Genomic DNA, 21,764 nt, shown 5'->3' with positions numbered 1-21,764 from the left:
GGAAGTAGAAAACAGGTTCCTGATTGTTCACTCAGTGGTTGAATCTCTGCCTCGGGGTTAAGGTCCTGTTTCCTGGCGTGTTGCTCCATCTGGTGGTGACTGAATAAAGAACGTTACCACAATGTAGTTTTAAATCGGGTTCTTCTTGAGGCTTTTAATTTTAAGCCAAAGAATTTCATGCAGATATGGATTGAATTTGTCCTTCTTAGTATATGTAGGAGTGTGTGTTTTCTTAATGTGTTTCATGCTCGTGTTTCACCACTGATTGTATTTGGGAGCTCTAGTTCCATGGCTAAAAGGCAAGAAAATAACTTCTTCTGCAAGTGCTGCAGAGAAATTCAGGTTCACCTCAGCATGTTTAATGTTACCGTGGCACTGTGTGCCAGGAAAACAGTTGCAGTAAAGAAACGAAGCAACTTTTTTAAAAAAAACGGAAGTACAAAAAAAATCTTCAGCATAATTAGAATTTTGACTACTTGCCATGAATTTCACATCTGGTTCTGTGTAAACCAGCAGCAATATATGCATTTAGTTGCTCACTTTATTTTTTCCTCTGGGCACTGTGATGCTTCTATATAATATTGTTCTCCCATTTTAAAACCACTGTGTTGAGGTAATAAGTATTGTTGGGAGCTACATACCTATAGAAACAGATCCTTCCCTGGGATCTCACAGGAGTGAAAGTCCGTGAGCCCATTCCTCTTCAGGCTTTCAGGTGCTGCTCCTTTCCTCTGCCTGTCTCTGACCTTACCTCATGATGATGCTGAATCCACATGGAAAGATGTTTAGCAGGCTGAAACCAAATGCCAAATTGATCAGGCAGAACTAGAAATGACAAAAACGTGCTGTTACAAGACCCTGGCGTTTTCTTACAATAAATTTTCGTAGATAAACTGCATGCCTGTTTTCCTCAAGCATCCTACATCATGATCACACTGTGGGATCTCACATAACTGGTGGAATTCAGCAGTAACCCACCATAATCATGTGCCTCACAGATGAGAAAGAAAAAGTGCTTGAGAAGCAGTTCGGCCATCCCTACAACCTGTAGAAATTAATCACTTCTTACTTCTATAGCAGTTTTGAAAGGCACCTTTCTGATACGGAAGGGGGATGGAGTCTTTCCCTCCATGAATTTCTGATCTGTGAGCTCAGTCACAGCAGGAAAGAAAAGTAATTTCCAGTGATATTCTCAAGCATGTACCACATTCAGTAAGCTCAGACAACTGCCCAATGTGCAGTGGCTACAGCAGTGGGAGAAGTTCTTGATACACACTGTTGAAATATTCAAAACCCATATAAATACATGTTTGCTTTCACAGCCTTGATGACTGGAGCTGAGGCAAGGACAGTCGCAGAGCTCATGCTGGACTTAGTCATCCCACCCACATGGTCTAGCTGTGGCTTCATGAAGCCCAAACAACAATCCCACCAGCATCATGGCATAACCAGAATACAGTTTTGGTCAGAACAGAAGTAGCTTGTTACTACAGCTCAGAGTGACAGCCTCTAGCCAAACAGGGCCCCTAGGTTTATATACCTGTAGGTTATATGGCTCATTCTTCACCAAACTGTGTCAGATAATGAGAGCTGTAGAAAACTGCAACAAGGAGTACCCTACAGCAGAATTTGACAGGTCACACAGAATGATCCTAATGACCCATTCTGAGTAGGGAGTTCAGCTTGGGCGTCTGCTAACTTCCCTTATTGCTGCTGCTCCATGAACATATGGACTACAAATGTGTCTTTAAAAAAGCCTTTAGTTGAGCAGGAGATCAAGTTCTTCAGGGCTTGGGCCTGTGACATGGCTTTTGGGAAACAACCCTGAGCTTTGTTCAGTAAATTACCTGGGATAGAATTAGTTTTACTTTCTAAAGGTTGTTCTTAACACATCTTTCCTGGGTTTCATCAATCTTCTGTTTTCCTCCTCTTCTGACCCCCAGGCTGAGCTCATGCCCTTTTTGCCTTGAGGCCCTCAGGTGAGCTCCACAGCTATTATGCAAGGGAAGAGTCCATTTTCAGCTGAGGTGTGAACTCAGGACATATCCTCAAGCAGGCTCAAAAGCATCAAAGGGGCGTTTCCATTCTCTGGACAATTGTCATCCTAAGGCTGACTGGACCCTTAAAGGCTTCAGTTTCCACTCACTGAAGCCAATATAAACTTTTATTTTCATGCCTGTGGTTTGGGAATGGGCCTTAGTTACAGAAAGTAACTTACAAAAGCAGGATACATTCTTCAAAATAGTATTTCTGATCAAGCTAATCTAGGTCTAGTGAGCCAAAGGGTCAGCTGGAGCTCACTTGTGAGATACCTGGGCACATCTGGCTGTAGACATCTCATAGGCTGAAACTGCACTCCTTAGAATTACTATGACCACCCCAAAATTCTGTGAGGTTATAAGCAGATGTGACAGCCTTTGGAGCCAATAACCAGCAGCATTATCAGACACTCCACATCTGTTTCAAAGGGAAACAAGATTTCACTCTGTCTAATTAGTGGGAATAATTCTTCTAGAATAGCCAAGGTTCCTGAAGATTCCTCTTCATTAAACTTTCATATAAGAAAAGTTAAGGACAGGTACCCCGAGATCAAACTCAGTAGTGTCTTACTGCCAAAGAGGGAAATACTGTTGTACCATTTATATGAGCTGGGGACGGGAATATTGGCTGTCCACAAAGTAAAAGAATTTACAGTGCAAGTACCAGCAGGAAAACCATCAGCATATTCTCAGTCGCACGATCACCCTTCAGAATGAGGTAAAGAAGGAAAAACTGCATTTGTTTTGTTTCCAGCACCCCCAAATACCACACAATTATGACACAGTGCTGCCATTTTTTATCTTGTAATTTTTTCCACTTCAAATGCAGTTTCAATAAAATACTTCTATGCATGCACATAGAACACTGATTTGTTGCAGCCAAGTACTTCAATTAAATGAACCAACATGCAGACAAGTAATTTTCATTGATTTTAATTTTAAATACTGTTCAAGAGTAATATAAAAGTTCCAAGTTTGTCTTTCAGACTAATCGTTGTTTGGTTCTCTCTCCAACCAAAAAATCTTCAGTGAAGTTACTTGATGCATCTTTCAGGTAACACTGTTCAGAAAGAACTTCAAATGACAGAATTTATGCTTAGGTTTTCCAAAAGAGAGGGTTCTGTGTCAGACGTCTCTGGAAGTTCTCATACCTAGAAAAAGAACAAAAAAACCCCCCAAAATAACAGCTGCTGCATATAAAATTGTTGTGGTTTTTTTTTAAGGATACAAATAATCAGTCTATGCAGAGAACATGATAAAATACATCTACTCCACATCAGCAAATTAGTAAATCCCAAATCCTCCTTTCCAATTCCATATCAAGAATATTCACAGATAGACTTGTGTATTTTAACAAGATGTATTTCATTAAAGCAGTATCCCAGAGGAGGCTCATTCAAGCTTAGTAAAATTGTAAGTGAATTTAGATTGGATATTAGGAAAAATTTCTCCACTGAAAGGGTTGTCAAGCACTGGAACAGGTTGCCCAGAGAAACAGTGGAGTCACCATCCCTGCAAGTGGCAGAAAGAGATGTAGACGTGGGCTTATGGATGTAGCTTAATGGTGGACTTGGCAGCATTAGGTGAATGGCTGGACTCGATCTTAGAGGTCTTTTCCAACCTAAAGGATTCTACGATTCCATGAATTAAAAGTAGTTGTTTTGTGCATAATATTTCTTGGGCTAGGAAATCAAAGTTTGGGCAGGTACAAGTGTGAATCTGAGGCTGCTCATCATCTTAATAATCAGGCCAGGTATCTCACAGAAAAACCCCAGTAAAACCAAACTAAGAAAACATGATGTCATTTAGGGATGCACTGTAATACTGGGAAAAACAAGGCAACACCACTGCTCCTGAATCCAGTTCAGATGTCCCTGTACTACTCCTTCAGTGCTTCTTCATCTAGGATGCAGAGCCAGCTTATCCCCTCTCAGTTCCTAGGACAGTGGAGATGAGCTAACGTGCCTGACAGACTTGAGCAGGCTGGCACAGAGACCACAGCCTGCAGTTCCGGATTGCTTCCTCATAGGCTGTGCACCCTGCTCCCAGGTAAGGAAGAGGGGGCTGCAGGCAATTCCGCGCTCAGGCTGTGCATCCATTTGCCTTGCAGTTCTAACAGAAACCTTGAGACAATGGAGTCCCCATTACTTTTCCATCCTCGCCAAGTAATTCTAAATTCCACATACCTTATATATGGTAATGTTTTAGTAAAATCAAATGAAGAAATATAATTCTCTAACACATAATGGAAACATGTATGCACACATGCTGTCCTAATTTTACTTTCCACACTCACAGAAACAAGCAAACCACAAACTGAACATCAGAATTCACTGTTGACCCACAGTGAAGAAATAGGCAAAGTATACAATTTCTGTGCCCTTCTAAAAGAAAAAAAATTACGAAGCCTATAGGCTCTGACACATGAAAATTTAAAAACCCCTTTTAATCCCCACAAACCTAAGATGTAAGGAATCAAAAGGTACTGCCAATGAAACAAAAAAAAAACCAACGAAAAAAAGCTTTCGTACACCTCATAGTTCCTAGCCCAACTCAAATGAGAAGAGACTCAAAAGGGTTTAAACCATTTCAGCCTGATCCAGACTGACTACTCTCAGAGACCTTATCCATCTATGTTCATGGAGTGCATAGTTACCTTCTAAACACAGGAGATCTGCATCAAGTTACACTCCCAAAGAAAATATATGGCTTATATTAACTTATTTATGAGATCTGTACTAATGATAAAACTGTGTTCATATAGCCTAAAATGCTGATTTAAAAAGGGTTTAGGTTAATACTATAGAGGCTAAATAGAGCCAAACTGATAGGAAGGAAATTTTCAGACATCCTCAAGGACTGCCTGCAGTTCACCATTTATCTCTAGACTACACAGGATATTCCCAGACAGTTATTTCTTAAACCAGTCCTCGGAAAACAACTGTCAGAGAGACTTGTATTTACACTCAAGGATCTTGGTGACAGAACCAGGTCAACTAGGAACATGATTTCTCCATCGCTCACATATTCTTAAATAATGCACCTATGCTGCAACTACGTCTAGGAAGAGACTAAATATAACAAGTAAGCACAAATTGACAAGTATCAGTGTGTTCCATCTTCCCACAACTCCAGAGCGTTTGCATTACCAGTAACTGAGTGCAAATCCACATATATCAAGGGCAACATTTCTAGAAGCAAAAAGAATTCATAGGTTGTACAGCACTTTTCTAATAAAAAAGCTGACAATTAAATATAAAAACAGTGGACAGGACCTCTCTATACTAGAGATAACCAAGAACAAACACTTTTTAAACATTTTTGCTTCATCTCACTGAACAGCAGCGTTCAATAGTTTGAACAATAGTATTGAACAGTGTTCAACAGTATTGAACAGTAGTTCAACACTTAGAAATCAGATGTTTTAATAATGCCTACTACAGATCATTGCCATTACCATTTCAGAACTACATTTGCCGGAATGAAAGCTTCAGAAGGATTTGGGGTCATCTGTGCCTGAGTAACAGCAAACGAGGAAGCAAAGTTATAGAAGTTATCCAACATCTTCTGAGTGAACTGAAATAAAAGAAAAGACATTTAAAGGAAGTTATTTTTTTCATTTTGAACTTTTATGCAAATGTTTAACAGATACACAATTCCTATATGAAGTAAAATTAGTATTGTCATTTAAAACACAATTGGACAGTGGATAAAGTAGATCCAGGGACATCCATTTTAAATTGATCAAAGCATTTTAATTCTCAGTCTTGCCCTCAGATACATCCAGTATTCATAAATCATTTTCAGTATCTCCACTTGCCCTCTCCCTGCTCTATTTCATCCAACTGGATAAACAGCTTTGGGAAAGAACATTTTCTGTTTGTGAAAAAGAAGTGATGCAGTGACAAGAGCTGTCCCTCTCTGCCAAATTAAACCATCAGAAGACCTGCAGACCAGGTCAGTGCTGCCATTCCAGCTACCAGCACAACACTAGCTGTTAAACCAGCTGAAAATTCTGCAGTCTCTCTCGTTACAACTCATCAGACTCCAGTGACAGGGCAATTTCCTTCAGCATTCACCACAGAAGGACTGCTATCTCGACATCCTTCGCCACAAAATCTTGCAGGGGAAAACATGAAAAAGATACACAGGACACTCCTAAACTGTAGGATAAGGAAACAAGAGTGAAAGAGAGGCCAAGAAATAGCAAGTCCCATATGCAGAGGTTCAGGTTGTAGGACATTCCCAGCCAGTCTATAAATACACAAGTTTACAGTACTTCCTTATTTCCCCTATTCTTTTTATTAAAAAAAAAAAAAAAGCTATGCATTTTGATGGGAGAACAGGCCATTTTCATAGAAAATGAATGCAATGAAATGATGCAGGAAAACTGAACCTGAGTCAATATAGGCAGAGTCTTGTGCTTCCCTCCACCTGCTCTGACAAAAGGAGCAGAAGAAATGATGTCCCAGGAGCCTACCCTCAGTCTCACCCCACTCACATGCAGAACTCTCTAGTTTTGTCCTACTTTCCAAACAACCTTTTTATATATAACTACACATAATTAAAAACCGGCATATTCAATCATAAATCTTCATGAAACTTACTAGGAATGTAATGGGAGAGCAACTCCTTAACTTAGGGTAGCAACGGATGATTTTGCCTTTAAAAAGATATTGCTATAATGTAGCAGTTTCAAACAGATGATGTTAAATATTAAATGAAAGCCATTAGTCATTCACAAACATGCTCCCAGTCATATATGCCTTTCCTCTGCAATCTACTCCTTCAAAGGTTTCCTTCAACTTTGACATCATGCATTTTCTCTGTAGGAGTAACTATTACTTGAAACTTTGGGTCAAGTGCATTTCTTGAAGGCAATATATGATTTCAGTTAAGATGCTACTTTTAATAGAAAAATCTACCTAACTGAAAATAACATTTGTAAAAATGTTATGCAATCATGAGGTGCGTTTTTTTCTTTAAATACTGTTTTCAGAAAAATCTATGAGCACCCTTGCAAATGACCTGAAGTGGTCACATTATTACTTCATGACTTAACTACTGCTCTAATGCAAATTGGTGAATCAGAAATATTTAGATGCCATATGCCCCTAACAACTCCAGAAAAGCTCAATTAACTGTATTATACAAAAATAGCTGTTGGTCAACTCCTAGTCATGGTAATTTTCTCTAAGAGACATCACCTATTGGCAGCTATAATGTATATAAACTGCAAAAGAACATCAGCTACAGTATCAGGATTACTGTTCCAATTACCAGTCTACCTCAGCAACCTGGAAGGAAAGTGAGAAAGAAAAAAAGGCCTGAAGAAAAGCCTCACCAACTGCTGATATGTTAAAAGATAATGCCAGAGCTGTCAGTGTTAGGGAAATCATGACCCACCATGCAGGTCTAGCTTGCCTTGAACTGCTGTTAGACGGTCAACTAACTGCCAGAGCTGGTTGTGGATTTCCAGAGGTTCAAACTAACAGGCTGAGTAAAAAAATGGCACATGTTGTAGCGCAAGGCCTGATCCACAGAGAAAGAACTGGAAAAAAGAAAAATCTTTCTGTGGGGGAGGGCACAATTCTGTAGTTCTGCAGAGCTACATCAGAAGGATTTCTCAAGGGTCAGTGGTACACTTGGATATCTATTTGTGTCTATGTCCAGCTCTGCCTTGACTTTTAGTAATTTTTGACCATCCCTGCAAGTCTATGCACTGGAGTCTCAGCACCTATAAATGACCCTGAGATTAGCTCAGTTGGTTAAGACTTGGTGGTAATAACACCGAGGCCATGAGTTCAATCCCCTGTATGGGCCACTCACTTAAGAGCTGGACTCAATGGTCCTTCTGGGTCCCTTCCAACTCAGAATATTCTGTGATTCTGACCAAAGATCCACTGTCTCTTACATGTATTTAATCATAGCTGCTCCTCTTAGGAAGTATCATAAATAATTTTATAGCAGAGTGACACTGACACAAATAAATCTATTGGCCTGATGACACTGAGCATGCAAATTCCAATCCTTTACAGGAGGCAGTTTTTCAGTGTAAGGAAAAGTAATTTCAAAATATTAAATCTTCTAGCCAAATGATTTGACAATGATTAGGTTGGTTTCAATCCTACAGCCACCCACGGCAGCTTCTCCTCCCCCCATTAGTCTCAATTCTTAAGACTTTCATAGTACAGAGAATTTCTGAAAACAGAATGTCCAAGCTACCTCTGTGAATGAATCTACTGATGACACAGCAGCACTTGCAACAGGAGTCTGCTGGGCCAGGTTCTCCAGCAGTTCCACTGAGATTCCAATCTGGGCCACTGTTGGCGTCTGTGGGAGGTTCATGGCACCAAAGGGATGTTGACTTCCCTTCCCTGAAAGCACCACGGACAGCACATGTTAGATTTGGCACACATGTGAAGACAGTGGAACTTAAATCACCGTGTTCCTTCTGTAAAAGGTATTCCTCAGCTCCTGTCAGAGAAATCTCCCTATCTCAGAAACACAGAGAAATACCAGACAGGCACAAGTACACACAAGCACAACAGATGGAACAGTGTGACTGGTACATTTAAAAACCACAACAGATCATAAGGAAATTTTAAAAAAACATAAAAACATAACTTGAAAGCTCCCTATGAAGTAAATGGATTCAAGAGGAAATACGATCTGAGAGTGAAAGACGGCAGAACCTTTCTCTATGGGAACCAAGCCTTTCATTCACATTGTAGCAATTGCTGATAAACAGAAAACATGCAGCACTGCTGAACAATTGTTTAATTCACTCATTAAAACACAGGGTTCTGTGAAACTGTTCGTGCTCTGAAGAAGTAGAGAACACTACTTCAAGATCTCTCTGACTCAGGGAGGGCTGGGCAGCCCCAGGTCTCACCTGAGCTGCTCAAAATCACCAAAAAAGCAAAGGTCAAAGAAACAGCCGTGGAACAGAAAGACCTATGACTTCGCAAGTGCCACAAAGTAAACAATGAACTGGGCAGGAAACAACCCCCAAATCATCTGCCACTCACAGAGGCATCATCCCAGACCCCTGCCCTCACTTCTGACCTTTCTCAACCCATACTTTCAGTCCCAGCTTCAGCCAAGGTCTCTGCAAACAAGGACAGACAGAGTCACTTAAATCTGCAAACAGGGACAGACACTTAGTCACTTAAATCATGTACTCTTCTGTCAGCACCTGTAAAGGAAAATGCAGGAGAAGGGTCTGTGGGACCACAATGCTATTAGTACACAAACACTAATACTCCACCTGAGTTTGTGCAAACATAACAGACAAGTACCCTCTTAACACAGATGATGTTCCAGTAGCAGTCTTTGGTCCCTTACTAGCAGGAGAAAGAAGAGCTAATCAAGAGCTAATCAAGGTCTGTCCTACAGACCAGTCAACACTATATTGAGCTGCAAGAAAGGCTAACAGAAATCTAAAGCACCATCTGACTTAGTTCCATGGTCAAAAACTCATCCAGATCAGTTGAACTGAGGCTCAAGACTGAAGATCTCAGGAACTTGGCCATTCTAATGCAGAGACACAAGGCACTACCAGAAAGAAGCTAACAGCCAAACCATATGGAAAGTACATTCACAAACACAGAATCCTTTTCAATTGAAGCCAAGTGCTACTCCTCACTCCAGATCCTACAACTGCAATACAGTGCTACATTTATGAGTAAAACACTCACTATTAAAATGTTACTTTACGAGGCCAGTAAGAAGAGTTATTCTCCTGAAATGAAATGCTATTTAGAACCTCTTCTTAGAAATGTCATTGCTGTACAATCTCAACCTTTACTAGTGATAGATGCTTGCTTGATAAAGGTAAAATTTACTTAAATATTATAAAAAAGAGAAAAGCTACCAGAACCCAAATATCACCCAAGTTCATTATTAAAAATCCCCAAAACAGGAGAGCTGGTGTTAGTTTTACATCTTGTAATATCTTCACCTCAGAAGCTGACATTTACAATAAAAATATAACATATAACAGGCTCTATTAAATATGTAATTTAAAAAGACAGTCATGATCTAAACAATAAAATACATCCACTCTGTCACTTGGCATGCACTCCAATGGAACCACCTCCTCGGAAAGATTTCTGCCTAAAACAGTGAAATAAAAGCATCCACTGCCATCCTTACAACAACTGAAATACACTCCACATTTTCGATGCTTGGCTCTCGTGATTAGCATTCCGTGCCTTACAAATGCAGAGAACACAGCACGCTGTTAATCGGTTCTGAAACACAGGCTCAGGTTTTCACAGTCAAACCCTATGTCACAGCAGAGCAACTGCTTGATTCAAAATAGGGAGCCCTCACTACCTTTCAGCCCAGCCACATCAAAAACCTTACTCATGTGTAGGCCTCAAATGCAGATATCATATTAGAGCATGAAGAGCATCACACACTTCATTGCATGCACAGCAAAGTCTGTAATGGAAAAGGCTATCCTGTAACTTTAATCCCACTTGTCAACATTCTTTCATAAGGGTGCAAAATCCAAGTCCAAAGTTTGTTCTCTATTTCTACCACGCCTTCAGGCACAACTAAACAACAAAAAATTTTACAATTCCAAGGCAGGGTGTACTTCTAAGCCCCTTCTTTATGTGCAAACAAACAAAACTCATCCCACAACAAGAAACTCTGCTACAATCACTGCTTCAGAGGGAGCTGGTAAACAGGGACACAGCTTCGTTCCTCTCAAAAAAATGCAGATTTCAAGTGTTAATAATGTCTCTCAATGATTCCAGCTCTCTGTTATCCCTTTCTGGGATATCCCTCCCTTTCTACAATCACGTAGTCTTCTCCATCACAAAATTGTTTATGGCCATGGACACGTAGACCATGTAGCTTATACTGACCCCACAGACAGAGATAAGCTGCAGACAACAACGGGAATGGCAGAGCTTTCACAGAGATTAAGCACAGCACTGTCTTAAGGCCCTGCAAATGCATCCCGCTACATCACGGAATTCTTCTGTGAGAGCAGCCCTTGCCTGGAAATTAAAGCTAATCACGCAAAAAGCATCTAAAAATGCATTTTCCTCCAAAGCTGTCTGACAGTCTTTCAAGCATGAGAAACATATGGCAAAAGCACCAGTGATATGCTCTGCTGTTTCACTAACCACACAACTTTGGGATATACAAAACCACGTCCCCCAAAACTTTCCTACGGTTGCTCTTTCTGAAGAAAGCCCAGATTTTGAGGAATGAGTATGATCAGAATTCATATTGCTCTGCAGCTTGAGAGCCCTGATCTGATACCACACTGCCACATCCAGGATTGATTCAAAAGAAGGCCAACTACCTTATGAATGAATACATTTTATCACAGGAAGCTCAGTGCTTAATTAAACAGAGATTCAAGTTACAGCTGCAGACTACACTCAAGCCCACAGAAGATGTGTACTACTTTATCACCATAACACTTTAAACCGCCTGACTGACAAATCTGTCCCTTTAATATGACAAAGATGTGCCGTTGGAAGCTGTTGTCATTTTTATAACGTCCATAGCAACCCCACCATAAATTCAGGAAAACATACACACACCTTCTTCAGGTAGCACCAGCATCCTCTGACTCGAGTCTGTACTAAAAATGCTGAAACATTTGCAAAGCTGCTTTCCAATGATGACACCCTCTATTGGATAATTATATACTGCAACTGCACCTGATTGGGAAACACTAGCTGTCCGAAATCACTGTCAGGCTCTACTCCCTACAAAACCTGTCTGAGCTACAAAAAACACAACCACTTAGCAACGGAAGGTGAAAAAAAATGCTGCAGGTATTTCTAGACAAATGCCTGAAAACCATGCTAGGGAAGTTACAGGATCATTTCTTCTCAGGTTGTTTATGCAGAAGCACAAAAACACATGTCAAACCTGCTCAGAGAAATTTCCAGATCAACACCACGTACAACACAAGATGAGTGAGAAATTTCACTGGGAACATTAACACACACACACACACAGACTTCCACCAAGCTGACAGGCTGCTTCCAGTACATCTGCTCAGAACTATCTGAAAACACAGAGCAGGCTGCCTTTTCAAGTAGCTTTCTGTTCAAACCCACCTTCACACATTTACCCCTTATGCATACAGGAACATATCTGTTTCACCAATTGCTATGTTCTACCAGTCTTACCAGATTTCAGACCAGAAATTTTGAAGATGGCACTTGGCTTCTCATTGGTGACAAACCCCAGCAGCTGCCAGACTGCCATCCCACTCTGGTCTGGATAACAAAAATAGACAGATCCTCCCATTCCTTCTGGAAATGGTATAGTTCCCAGCATGAAGACCACTACATGGTTGATATTTTCATAGTCGGGTAAATCAAATACAAATTTGTCTTCAGCCACTTGTTGGGGAGCTGCTTGTACCTAAAGAGAACAAAACCTTTATTAGTATTAATGCGTTTTTCATTTTTGGCTGTCACTGTGAACTTCCTTTTACAGAAATACACCTAAAGTGGCACATAACAGAAAAGTGAGGAACGTACTAACCTAAAGAGCAAAGAGCCAGATAAAAGTCAAACACAGCAGAAGAACAACTGCAAAAAATATTACCAGAAAGACACAACAGTCTTGTTCTACCTGCACTTAACACATATCCCACCCGGGACTACAGGATCAGAATACCTTCGCTCCCCACGTGCGTAGGAGGAAAGTAGGGTGCAGAAGAGGTTGCCAAGTCAATAAGCAGTGGCTGTTGACCACCTGGCTGGCACAACCCCAGGATCATGGAAACCTGTTCACATAGGAAATACAATAGACCTTGAGAAAGGCAGTAGAAGGACGGCTGAATGCCAGAGCAAAAGATACCCTCATCTTTACCCGAGATGCCACATCCTTGCAGCCAAGGCACGATCTAGACTTAAAACGCTTCTTTTAAGCTCCCAGCTTGTCTCTGAGGAGACAACATCAACAGAGGGCATTGCAACCGCCTCCTGGCCAGGAGGCTCTACACCGCAGCTGCCTCTGCGGACGCGGGGCAGGAGCCGGCCGAGGCGCCGGGCAGGAGGCACAAGGACGGCGCGGTCCCCTGCGCCTGGGGCCGGGAGAGGGGAATGGCCCTGCGGCAGCTCCACCCCAGCCCCGAGCAGGTTGAGGGCCCCGCCCGGGCCCGAGCAGCGCTCACCAGCCTGCCCGCCACCAGGCAGCCGAACATGGCGGCGGCCGGCGAACCCCTCAGATGCCTCCTGGCCGCTCCCGAGCCTCCATGAGCGCCGGCCCCAGGAAGTCAACACGCCCCCACTCACCCGGCGCTGCTGAGTCACTTCCGCGGCGCCGCCGCCAAAGACTACAACTCCCATGGGGCAACGCGCGACATCGCACGGGCGGTGCTGGGCGGGGCGGAGCGGGGCATGACGGGAGCTGTGGCGCGTCATCGCAGTGATGAACGTCGTAGGCGGGAAAAGGGGAGATCTCCTCACACACCTCGTAGAGCCCCGGGTCCCGCAAGCCCCTTCGCTGCCTCCGAGTTAAAGCGTGGCGGGGTTTTCTCTGAGGAAAGAGAGTACTTGGTACCCGGCAATTAAAGTCGGTCTTGCTATCTGGCTGGATCCAAAGTGTTTAAATCCAGATAAACCTGACCAAAGCAATCAGGAACAAGTAAAATCTGCATTCAAAAATAAAAGAGAGAGAGAAAAAAATGGAAAAGTTAATCAGAAAAGCTGCGTGATTAGGCACGGTGACATACACCGGGTGCACTGAGAGATGACTGCTGTAACTGTGTATGATGCTGCACTGTCTGGAAGCTCAAATTCCCTCACAGATACACTGAAGAAATGCACACGTCGTGTGTGTTTACTGTGTGATCTGATCCTCAGAGCCATTTCTGTGCTGGGAGGGTTGGGGTTGTTCAGTCTGGAGAAGAGAAGGCTCTGGGGAGACCTTTTAGCAGCCTTGCAATACCTAAAGAGGCTATATGAGAGCTGGAGAGAGAGTTTTGGCAAAGGCATGTAGTGACATGGCAAGGGAGAATGGCTTTAAACTGGTAGAGAGCAGGTTTAGATTAGATATTAGGAAGAAAATCTTTTCTTTTTTGTCCAGAGAGGCTGTGTTTGGCCCATCCCTGGAAGTGCTCAAGGCCAGGTTGGATGGGGCTTTGAGAAGTCCGGTTTAGTGGAAGGTGGTTCTATTAGAACTGCGTCATGGCAGAGGGGTTGGACTAGATGATCTTTAAAGGTCCTTTCCAACTGAAACAATTCAATGATTCTATGATTTCAGAGTACCTACTGTCAGACTGCACTTGGTGGTCAGAGCCTTTCTTGACTTCAAACTCACGTTTGTGAGTACAGTGAAAGGTGTCTGTGTTTCCTCACCCCAGGGACTTTGGGCAGGTAGAAGTAGGAGTGTTTTCAACAAAGGTATCAAAGAGTCTTTTCCCCTTCTGTTTTAGCTAGCCTTCATTACGATAGGTCCATGTTAATGCAATCTAGACATGGCACGAACTCAAGCAGACAAATACAGATAAAATGGTTACAGGTAGCTGATGGCTACAGGCTTCTCCGTCAGTGTCAGGTGTTGCATTCTGCCTTTTCAGATTATGTAGGTTGTCTTTCCTCTCTGAGCATGGAAAGCAGGTTTACTACCTGCTTAAGCAACAGTCTCAGCTCCTGTCTTATTTAGCTCTGAAGTGATTTAGCTGCAAATATTACCTTACTGTTGGCTTGGACACAAGTGGCCACTGAAAATTAATTCAAGGCAGAACCAAGAATGGATGGGTTTGTCAGCATGAATTGCTGTGGTATTTCTCCACCTTTCTCCTACACCCTAAAACGTAACACCTTTGTTTTAAATTCTGGGGAGGGTCCACCTGCAGCATAAGTGGAAAAGGCTATAGGTGTTTCAGGTTATACAAATGAAATACACACAAGACTGAAGAGAAGAATATGATATAAGATACTAGATATAACCCTGGATCCTGCACATTGTCTCATATTTTCCTCTGTAATGAATAAGTTCATTCTTTGAATTTGCAATGCTGTACTAGCATGATCAATAATATGTCTTATTGCTATTTGTCACTGGTGGCTGACAATGAACTTTTTGTATAGGCATATATTATCTAGAATTTCTGTGATTATTATGTTTAAATAAAACAAATTTCAAATATTCAATTGTTATCTATCTTCTCTTGACAAGAAATAAAATACTGAGTAAGCAGAGTGTAAGCTTTGGAGGGATGAGAAAGGACAGCTCAGGACATATAGATTGGGTTTCAATCTCTATTTACAGGGCAGTTCTCTTGCAAGTTAGTACAATAATTTTTAAACTGCATCCATGCTTTTTTGGCTGAGGGAAGCTCCTATGCTTCATTGTTTGTGATCTCCTGGGTGTCAGAGCACAGGCTGTCTGGGTTAGATGGAAATAAATAATTTCTCAGTTTGACTGGGAACAGTGTTCTTCACTTCTATAGAAGCTCATTCAAATCTTGTTCTGCTGTGTCTTCTGGTGTTTATACAAATATTTTAATTCATTCCTCAATCTTAATCATACCTTTTTTAATATTTCTGTTACAAATCTCTAGGAAACCTCTCCCTTTTTACCATGCCAGTGTGCTGCTCTGGGCTCTGAAACCTGTGATTAAACCCATCTCTGTAGGAAATGTCAGGGTCTTTCCTGCAGTCAAGCTCACTTTGGTGGACAGCTTCTCCTGTCCTCGGCCATCCCAGGCCCTGGGCACTGCTCCTGTGGCTTATGGCAGAGGTGTATCACTGAGGAAGTTCACAGGGTGGCTTTTGTTGCCCACTTTGCAGTAGTAAAGTTTTTAGCAAAGGGTGGCTCTGCCTTTCCAAATGCTAAAAACTTAGAAAATACAAAATTAAGACCCCAGCGCCTGCTACCGGATGGAGTAACCATCCTGTGCCTTGCAATGTGTTTATGTGAGGGAATTATGAGAGCAAGATCTATTAAAAATCCTGATGCTAGCCCACGGTTATTTGTACAGGCATAATGGAATATGTATTTTGTCCGATTCGCCTCTTGAATTCAGTAAGAAGCCCGGGTGTGAGAAGCGTTGAGGCAGTAGTGCAGAACAGCTGAGTCCCAGGCCTCATTTTGGACGTGAACCTTTGCAAGTGAGTTCTCCACTTGGCAGGTGCTTTTCCAGCTGGCCTTGATGAACTGGAAAGAAAGAAAGTGTTTTTAAGCTTGAGATGTTTCAAATTAGTGGAGGGTGGCCAAGCTCTGCAGTGTAACCACTGAGGCACAACGAGAAATCTGCTAATTAGGCAAGAGCTCAACTCACATTGCCAACTCGCTGCAGACTTCTGAGATTACACTATGTGTAAGATCTCTGGTCAGGGCAACCCCATCTTGCAGGCCTGATCTCAGCAGGGCTCTCAAGCACTCTTGCTTAGGCATGATTTTTTTTTTTTTAATTTAAACCTAATTATTTAGTATTTGCCTAAAACTTGTTGAGCCTGCTGTGCAATGTGCAGCAGAGCCATTACTCCTGCCCTCCTGAAAGCTAATCTCAGCCTGTCTGTAATCTTGCCCTAGAAGTTACTTGTGATACTGATCTCTACTTGAGCCCCCACTAAGATCTGTGGCTTAGTGCCATTTAGGTAAAAGAAGGTCATACAGAGCAGGGATGTTCCCTGTGTGAAGTAAGGGAAAGTATTTCCCATTCAATAGTAACAGATAGTGGCACAACACAGAAAACAGTTAAGTGTAGAGAACCCCTGAGAAGAAGGTTTCTATTCCTGGGTGAGGCGAGAGCATGGGTAAAAGGAAGAAACCTCAGGCAATTTGAGTCCACACTGACACAAAACTTCACCCATACATTGGTGGCTGGTGTGCCCAAATATGGACTGGGATTCCATGTGAACGCAAAGCCCAGCAGCATCTACATGTATGTGAGCATGGGTGCAGGAAGGTATGGATGCTGGATGAGAAAGAACTGTGAAAAGTAACTTCTCTTCTGAATAAATAGTAATTTTCTTATACTTTGAGTCAGGTTTTTTCAAACTAGTCACAGTTGTAAAAGCAACAATAGCTTGTAAAAGATTAATGTGGCAGGGTTTTTTGTTGTTAGTTTTTTTTCTTTTTGGTAGTTCTCCTTTCCTTTTTCTCTGAACACCTTTTCCTCTTGTTTTGTGTATATTTCTGGTGTCTGCCTAGTCTCCAGGCTAGGATTTCATGAATCTGTGCCATTTGCATGTTTTCCAACTTGAGGAGTTCTAGCCTATGTAGTCATTTGTTGTGTCGAAGTTATTCCATATTTTTTGATCATTCTTGTCATTTTTTGGTCCATTTCCCGCAGATTCACTGCAGGGGAGCAGTCAGCCCTGCAGCCAGTTCTAGCTGTCAGCAGCCAGGAAAACACTAGACAGCTCTGCCCAGAGGTAGGTGTCTCTCATTCTGGGAAGGTGGTAGAGCTGTCATTGTTGGCCATGTGAGATCAGATCATATCGAAGAATGGACTCTTGTCCTGTTCCCCTGACTTAACAGGCCTTGGATGTTTCAAGAGTTGATTCCTCTGTATAGCTGAGGAATCTCAGAACTCTGCTTCTTGAGAGGTTGGATGAGGCTACCCAAGAAAAACTTGAGTACCAGAAGGTAATAGGGCTGAGGATGTTTGGGGTAGTGGAAATGTGTGATAGGCAGAATACAGTTATGTAATGGCAATGAAGGAGCTACTGCGTGGGATAGAGGAGGAACAAGGCTAAATGGAGCATACAGGAATGTGATGTTGAGTGGTTCAGGGTCAGTGACTCTAAGGTCATTTCAGAAAGAGATTTTAATTGTCTTTCTGCTGGGCAGTAGCCTGTATTTGTTGTGTTGCTGCTTTCCTCGGTGCTGTTAACCAAGTTCACCCTTTTGAAGCCAGTGAGCATTTTGTTTGCAGAAATAGGGATCGGGAAAAAATTACCAGATAAATCTACAGAGGTTGCATATTTACTTGGAGACTGGAAAAAAGAGCTGAAGTTCTCAACTTAGTTGAAGACTAGCTATGCTCTTTTGTGTGTGTTCAAATAATTGTGTGAAGCAAACAAAATCTGGAGACAGTGAACACAGGTGCAATTAGTGGCACTGTTTTATATTTAAAGATTTTAATTTGCATTATAATTTTCCATTATTATAACCTTTCCTTGGCTGCTTCTCAACTTTTCCAAACTTTAACTGTTAGGACTAAAGTTCTTTTCAATAAGTGCTTCCATTGGTTTATTTTTTTATATATATAAAATTTTCAGCCAGAATGTTTCAGTTATTTCCAAGACATGGGTCAAAAAATGCATTGTTTTGCTCAAGCTAAAAATATAAAATTTGGATGACCTGTTCTTTCAGAAGTCCTAATTCCCTCAAAGTGTAAAAGGAGGGACTTGCAATTTGCTGGCAGGTAGCCTTGAGCCAGAAATGATGCCATGAAAATGCACTCACCTGTATCTAGGTATGAAATATTTGGAGAATCCCAGTTTGTATGTGCTCAGGAGAAACCTATATAGCAGCACAGATTCCGTCCATGCTGAACAGGTCTCACTGTGGGCTGCAGAAGTTCCTCTGTAGCTGCCTTTAGGTTGAGCAGCAAGGCAACAAGAGAGTACTGAGCCCTTCTCACCCAACTTAACAATCTGAGGGAAGTGCCTAAATTAAAACCAGGGTTTCCCTCTGTTCTTTCTAGACAGTGGATATTTAATTTAATTTAAGTGGGAGGGATCCAGTCGTTTCTCCAGCTCACAGTGCTGATGTTTAGGTGTGATAGAAGGTAAAGGGGAGGAAAGGAGGAATACTGAGGATGGGGAAAGCCATAAGGGCATTAGGTTGCAGCAGAGGACAGGAAGAAGGGAGAATATAATTCACTTTTTTAGTAGTGCTGCTTTTTTGAAATTTGGGAAGTGGTTTTAAGACCCTCTGGGCAAGTGAAAGAGATGATCACTGGTCTGGTCGTGAGAAAGTGCCTGGCTTAGTGACCTTGCATGATCTTTTCTTTGCCAGTTGTAGAGAGGAAATTGGTGTCTGTACTGTGATTTTTTTTTCACTAACCAGCAAACTTGAAGCCTTGTCATGACAGTGTTATCTGATAGCACCTGACTATGATTCAGTGAAAGCTTTAGCAATGACAGAACAGATTATTTGTAATGATATAGGGGATCATGATATCATGATTGGATTACATGATATAGGAGATCATGTAATTTCTATCTGCTCCTCAGATGACTTTTTAGAACTTGAGTTCCATGGAGGTCTTACTAATCTTTGCTCCTTTAAGATCTCTGAATTTTTATGGAGAGGATTATTTTCTCCATGTTGAGACTGAATTTACACCTTTTAAGTGAATGACACTTTATGGCCAGCAGATGGTGGTAAAATACCAGGGTTTGGCCTGTTAAAAAACAACTGTTCATGTCACAAGTTGAGACTGACTCTGGTTGTACCTCTGCTGAAAAACTGCTCCGTTCAGTTTCAACCCTAATCGGGATGAAACAGTTCATGAATATATTAATGATACATAATTAACTATTAGGCAGTGGACTATGCTTGCAGGACCAAAATAGTAATGCAACAGATAAACAGTAGTGCTAGACCCTTACGGAATGTTAGACATCTTTATGCAAATAATCCCAAGAAGCATCAGTCTCCTCCATGCCACACACACACACACAGAGATACATGTCCCCACACTCCCCCACTCCAAGGTCTGGGATACAAGCAAACTAATCTTTCTGTGTGTGCTATCCCAGTGCTTAACTTTCCATCTGCATTTAGAATTTAAAATCAACTTCACAGCAAAATTATATTTTGTAGGTCACTACGTAAGTATTTTTGGAAGACATTTCTATTTGGTTATGTAAAATCCTCTTAAGCTGCACAACCTCATTAGAGATCTACACTGTCTGAGTATGTCTCCAAGCATGGCTTTTCTTAAACACTTCAAATACCCAAGTCTGGCTTCCCTAAAGTTATTAACATCAGTTTAATTCTGTTTCATCTAAAGTTGCTTTGCCTTCTTCCTGTATGCATGAATAAAAAGAAACTAGCATACAACTGCTTAAGAAAAAAGTTTCAATTGATTTATAGCATAAGCAATGCACTTACTCTCCTGACTTTATTGATGAATGTTAACAATAGGTATTGTCCAAGCATAGTTTTCTAGGTTCAGCTGTGCTAGATCCATAGGTTTGTGTCTTCTGCTCAACTGTACATGTTCATCGCTCCTGTTAAAGCATTTTGCTTCTTCAGGTTGCCTGCTAAGTGTTTCTCAAACTGTTTTGGGAAAAATAACCTGAATTAGTTTAAGCAGATTCAATATTAGATCTGTTAACTGGGCACATTGTGAATGAAACATATCAGTGGGTAAAAGGAACACAGAACAATGTGACAGTGCATCTTCAGGTGGTGGTGTCCTGTTACTTTTTGATCAACAGTGCATATGGAAGTTCCTCACTCTTAGTTCTTGTTTGCACTGTCCTGTCATCTACAGCCAATCCTTGATACTCCCCCTATAGAAGTATTCACAAGAGCCAGCAGATTTTAGATGCCTGAGATCCTCTGATACATCAAAGATGGGCAAGGTATGGCTCTCTCATAGTGAAGAAAACTGACAGAGGTTTTCTACCTTGTGTACTGTTGGTGTTGATATTCAGTGGGCATAATTGCCCTGTTTTTCTTAAAGTCTGTAAAGAAAAGAATGAGTAAGAAATTCTACACTGTTCAGTGCTGGAACTGGGAGAAGGTGAGAGGAATATGCAGCTACTTGAAGGTGAGATGTAAACTGATCTTGAGAGTTTGTTCACAGGACTGCAAGTGGTTGACTTTGCATGTCTTGGTCTGTTATAACTTGACATTGAGACATCATAACTGACTGTTTCTGAACTCATTCTGTCCCAGGTGAGAAGGTAACGTCCCTGCATTTCACTCCACAGCATGCAATCAGGTAGACCATGACAGCTACAGGTCTCAACTAATACACACCAATTTGCTGGTTCTCTGTGTATGGAATGGACTAAGCTTAGTCAATGTGCTGTTGGTAGTTAACCACATGGGTTGTTAATTCCTGATTTTAGAAACAGTAGTAACTCTTCATTATACCTGACTCTTTTTTACTTCCCTGTTCAGAATGGAGAACCTCTGCATGGTCATCTGGCTGTGCTTTGAATCCTTGGCTTTGCTGACATCCCTCCCACTACTGTTTTTCTGGTCTTCACTCATGACTGCAGACGACTGCTCTCTTGGTGGAGCTAAGCTAACCTAGATGTCCAGAAGGTCCTGTTGCATTTCAAAACTGGCCAAGTACTTTTTGCTCAGTTTCATCTCACTAGATACAATAGGGGTAAGATCAGTATCAGCTTAAGCCAGGGTGCACTCGGATTCAGGATCTGAGCATGCTGTTTATGTGTGCTGAATACCTCCACAAGGACAGGTGTAACTAAAAGAAGCACTTACTCTTATTATCATGCCAATAAATCAATATTACATAATACATATACCACTGTCTTTGCAAGCAGAAATGTGGGGTGAGGGGCTGAATCTAAGGCCCTCATATATGAGCAGTTGGTGAGAAGCAGCAGTACTCTTTTAAAAACTTTGATTAGAATTTCTTCATGTAGAAGAACCAACATCTGAGCTGCGTGCTGCTCTAGGCCATCTCTACCTGAGTTGGTTGTTGGGTGGCTTGAGCTGTTTAATAAGGCAAATGTAAAGGAAGACAAAGTGATTTGTGTTGTAGAGGCACATTTTTAGAGCCTTTTCAAAAAA

The 21,764-nt window shown here is 41.6% G+C and overlaps 1 protein-coding gene across 4 annotated transcripts; it reads right to left on the bottom strand.

Annotated features, from left to right (window-relative positions):
* Positions 1-2,956: 2,956 nt before the first annotated feature.
* Positions 2,957-13,333, bottom strand: HIKESHI (heat shock protein nuclear import factor hikeshi). Of its 4 annotated transcripts, none has more exons than XM_064644908.1 (6): positions 13,201-13,331; positions 12,700-12,810; positions 12,206-12,386; positions 8,265-8,416; positions 5,497-5,615; positions 2,957-3,190 (listed from the first exon to the last, which is right to left on the bottom strand). In XM_064644908.1, exons 1-6 carry the CDS (start codon positions 13,228-13,230, stop codon positions 3,136-3,138), a joined length of 648 nt encoding a protein of 215 aa, XP_064500978.1. In that variant the 5' UTR covers positions 13,231-13,331; the 3' UTR covers positions 2,957-3,135. The 4 variants fall into 4 exon arrangements, 3 of the variants coding, with proteins under 3 accessions (XP_064500978.1, XP_064500977.1, XP_064500976.1); XM_064644907.1 differs by lacking the exon at positions 13,201-13,331 and adding an exon at positions 12,897-13,128 and having other exon boundaries at positions 12,206-12,443; positions 12,702-12,810; XM_064644906.1 differs by lacking the exon at positions 12,700-12,810 and having other exon boundaries at positions 12,206-12,443; positions 13,201-13,332.
* Positions 13,334-21,764: the final 8,431 nt, after the last annotated feature.

Source organism: Pseudopipra pipra, chromosome 2, assembly GCF_036250125.1.
Source record: "Pseudopipra pipra isolate bDixPip1 chromosome 2, bDixPip1.hap1, whole genome shotgun sequence".
Taxonomy (NCBI): Eukaryota; Metazoa; Chordata; class Aves; order Passeriformes; family Pipridae; genus Pseudopipra; species Pseudopipra pipra.
The sequence above is the reverse complement of the archived record's forward strand: the minus strand, read 5'-3'. Positions and strand labels throughout refer to the sequence as shown.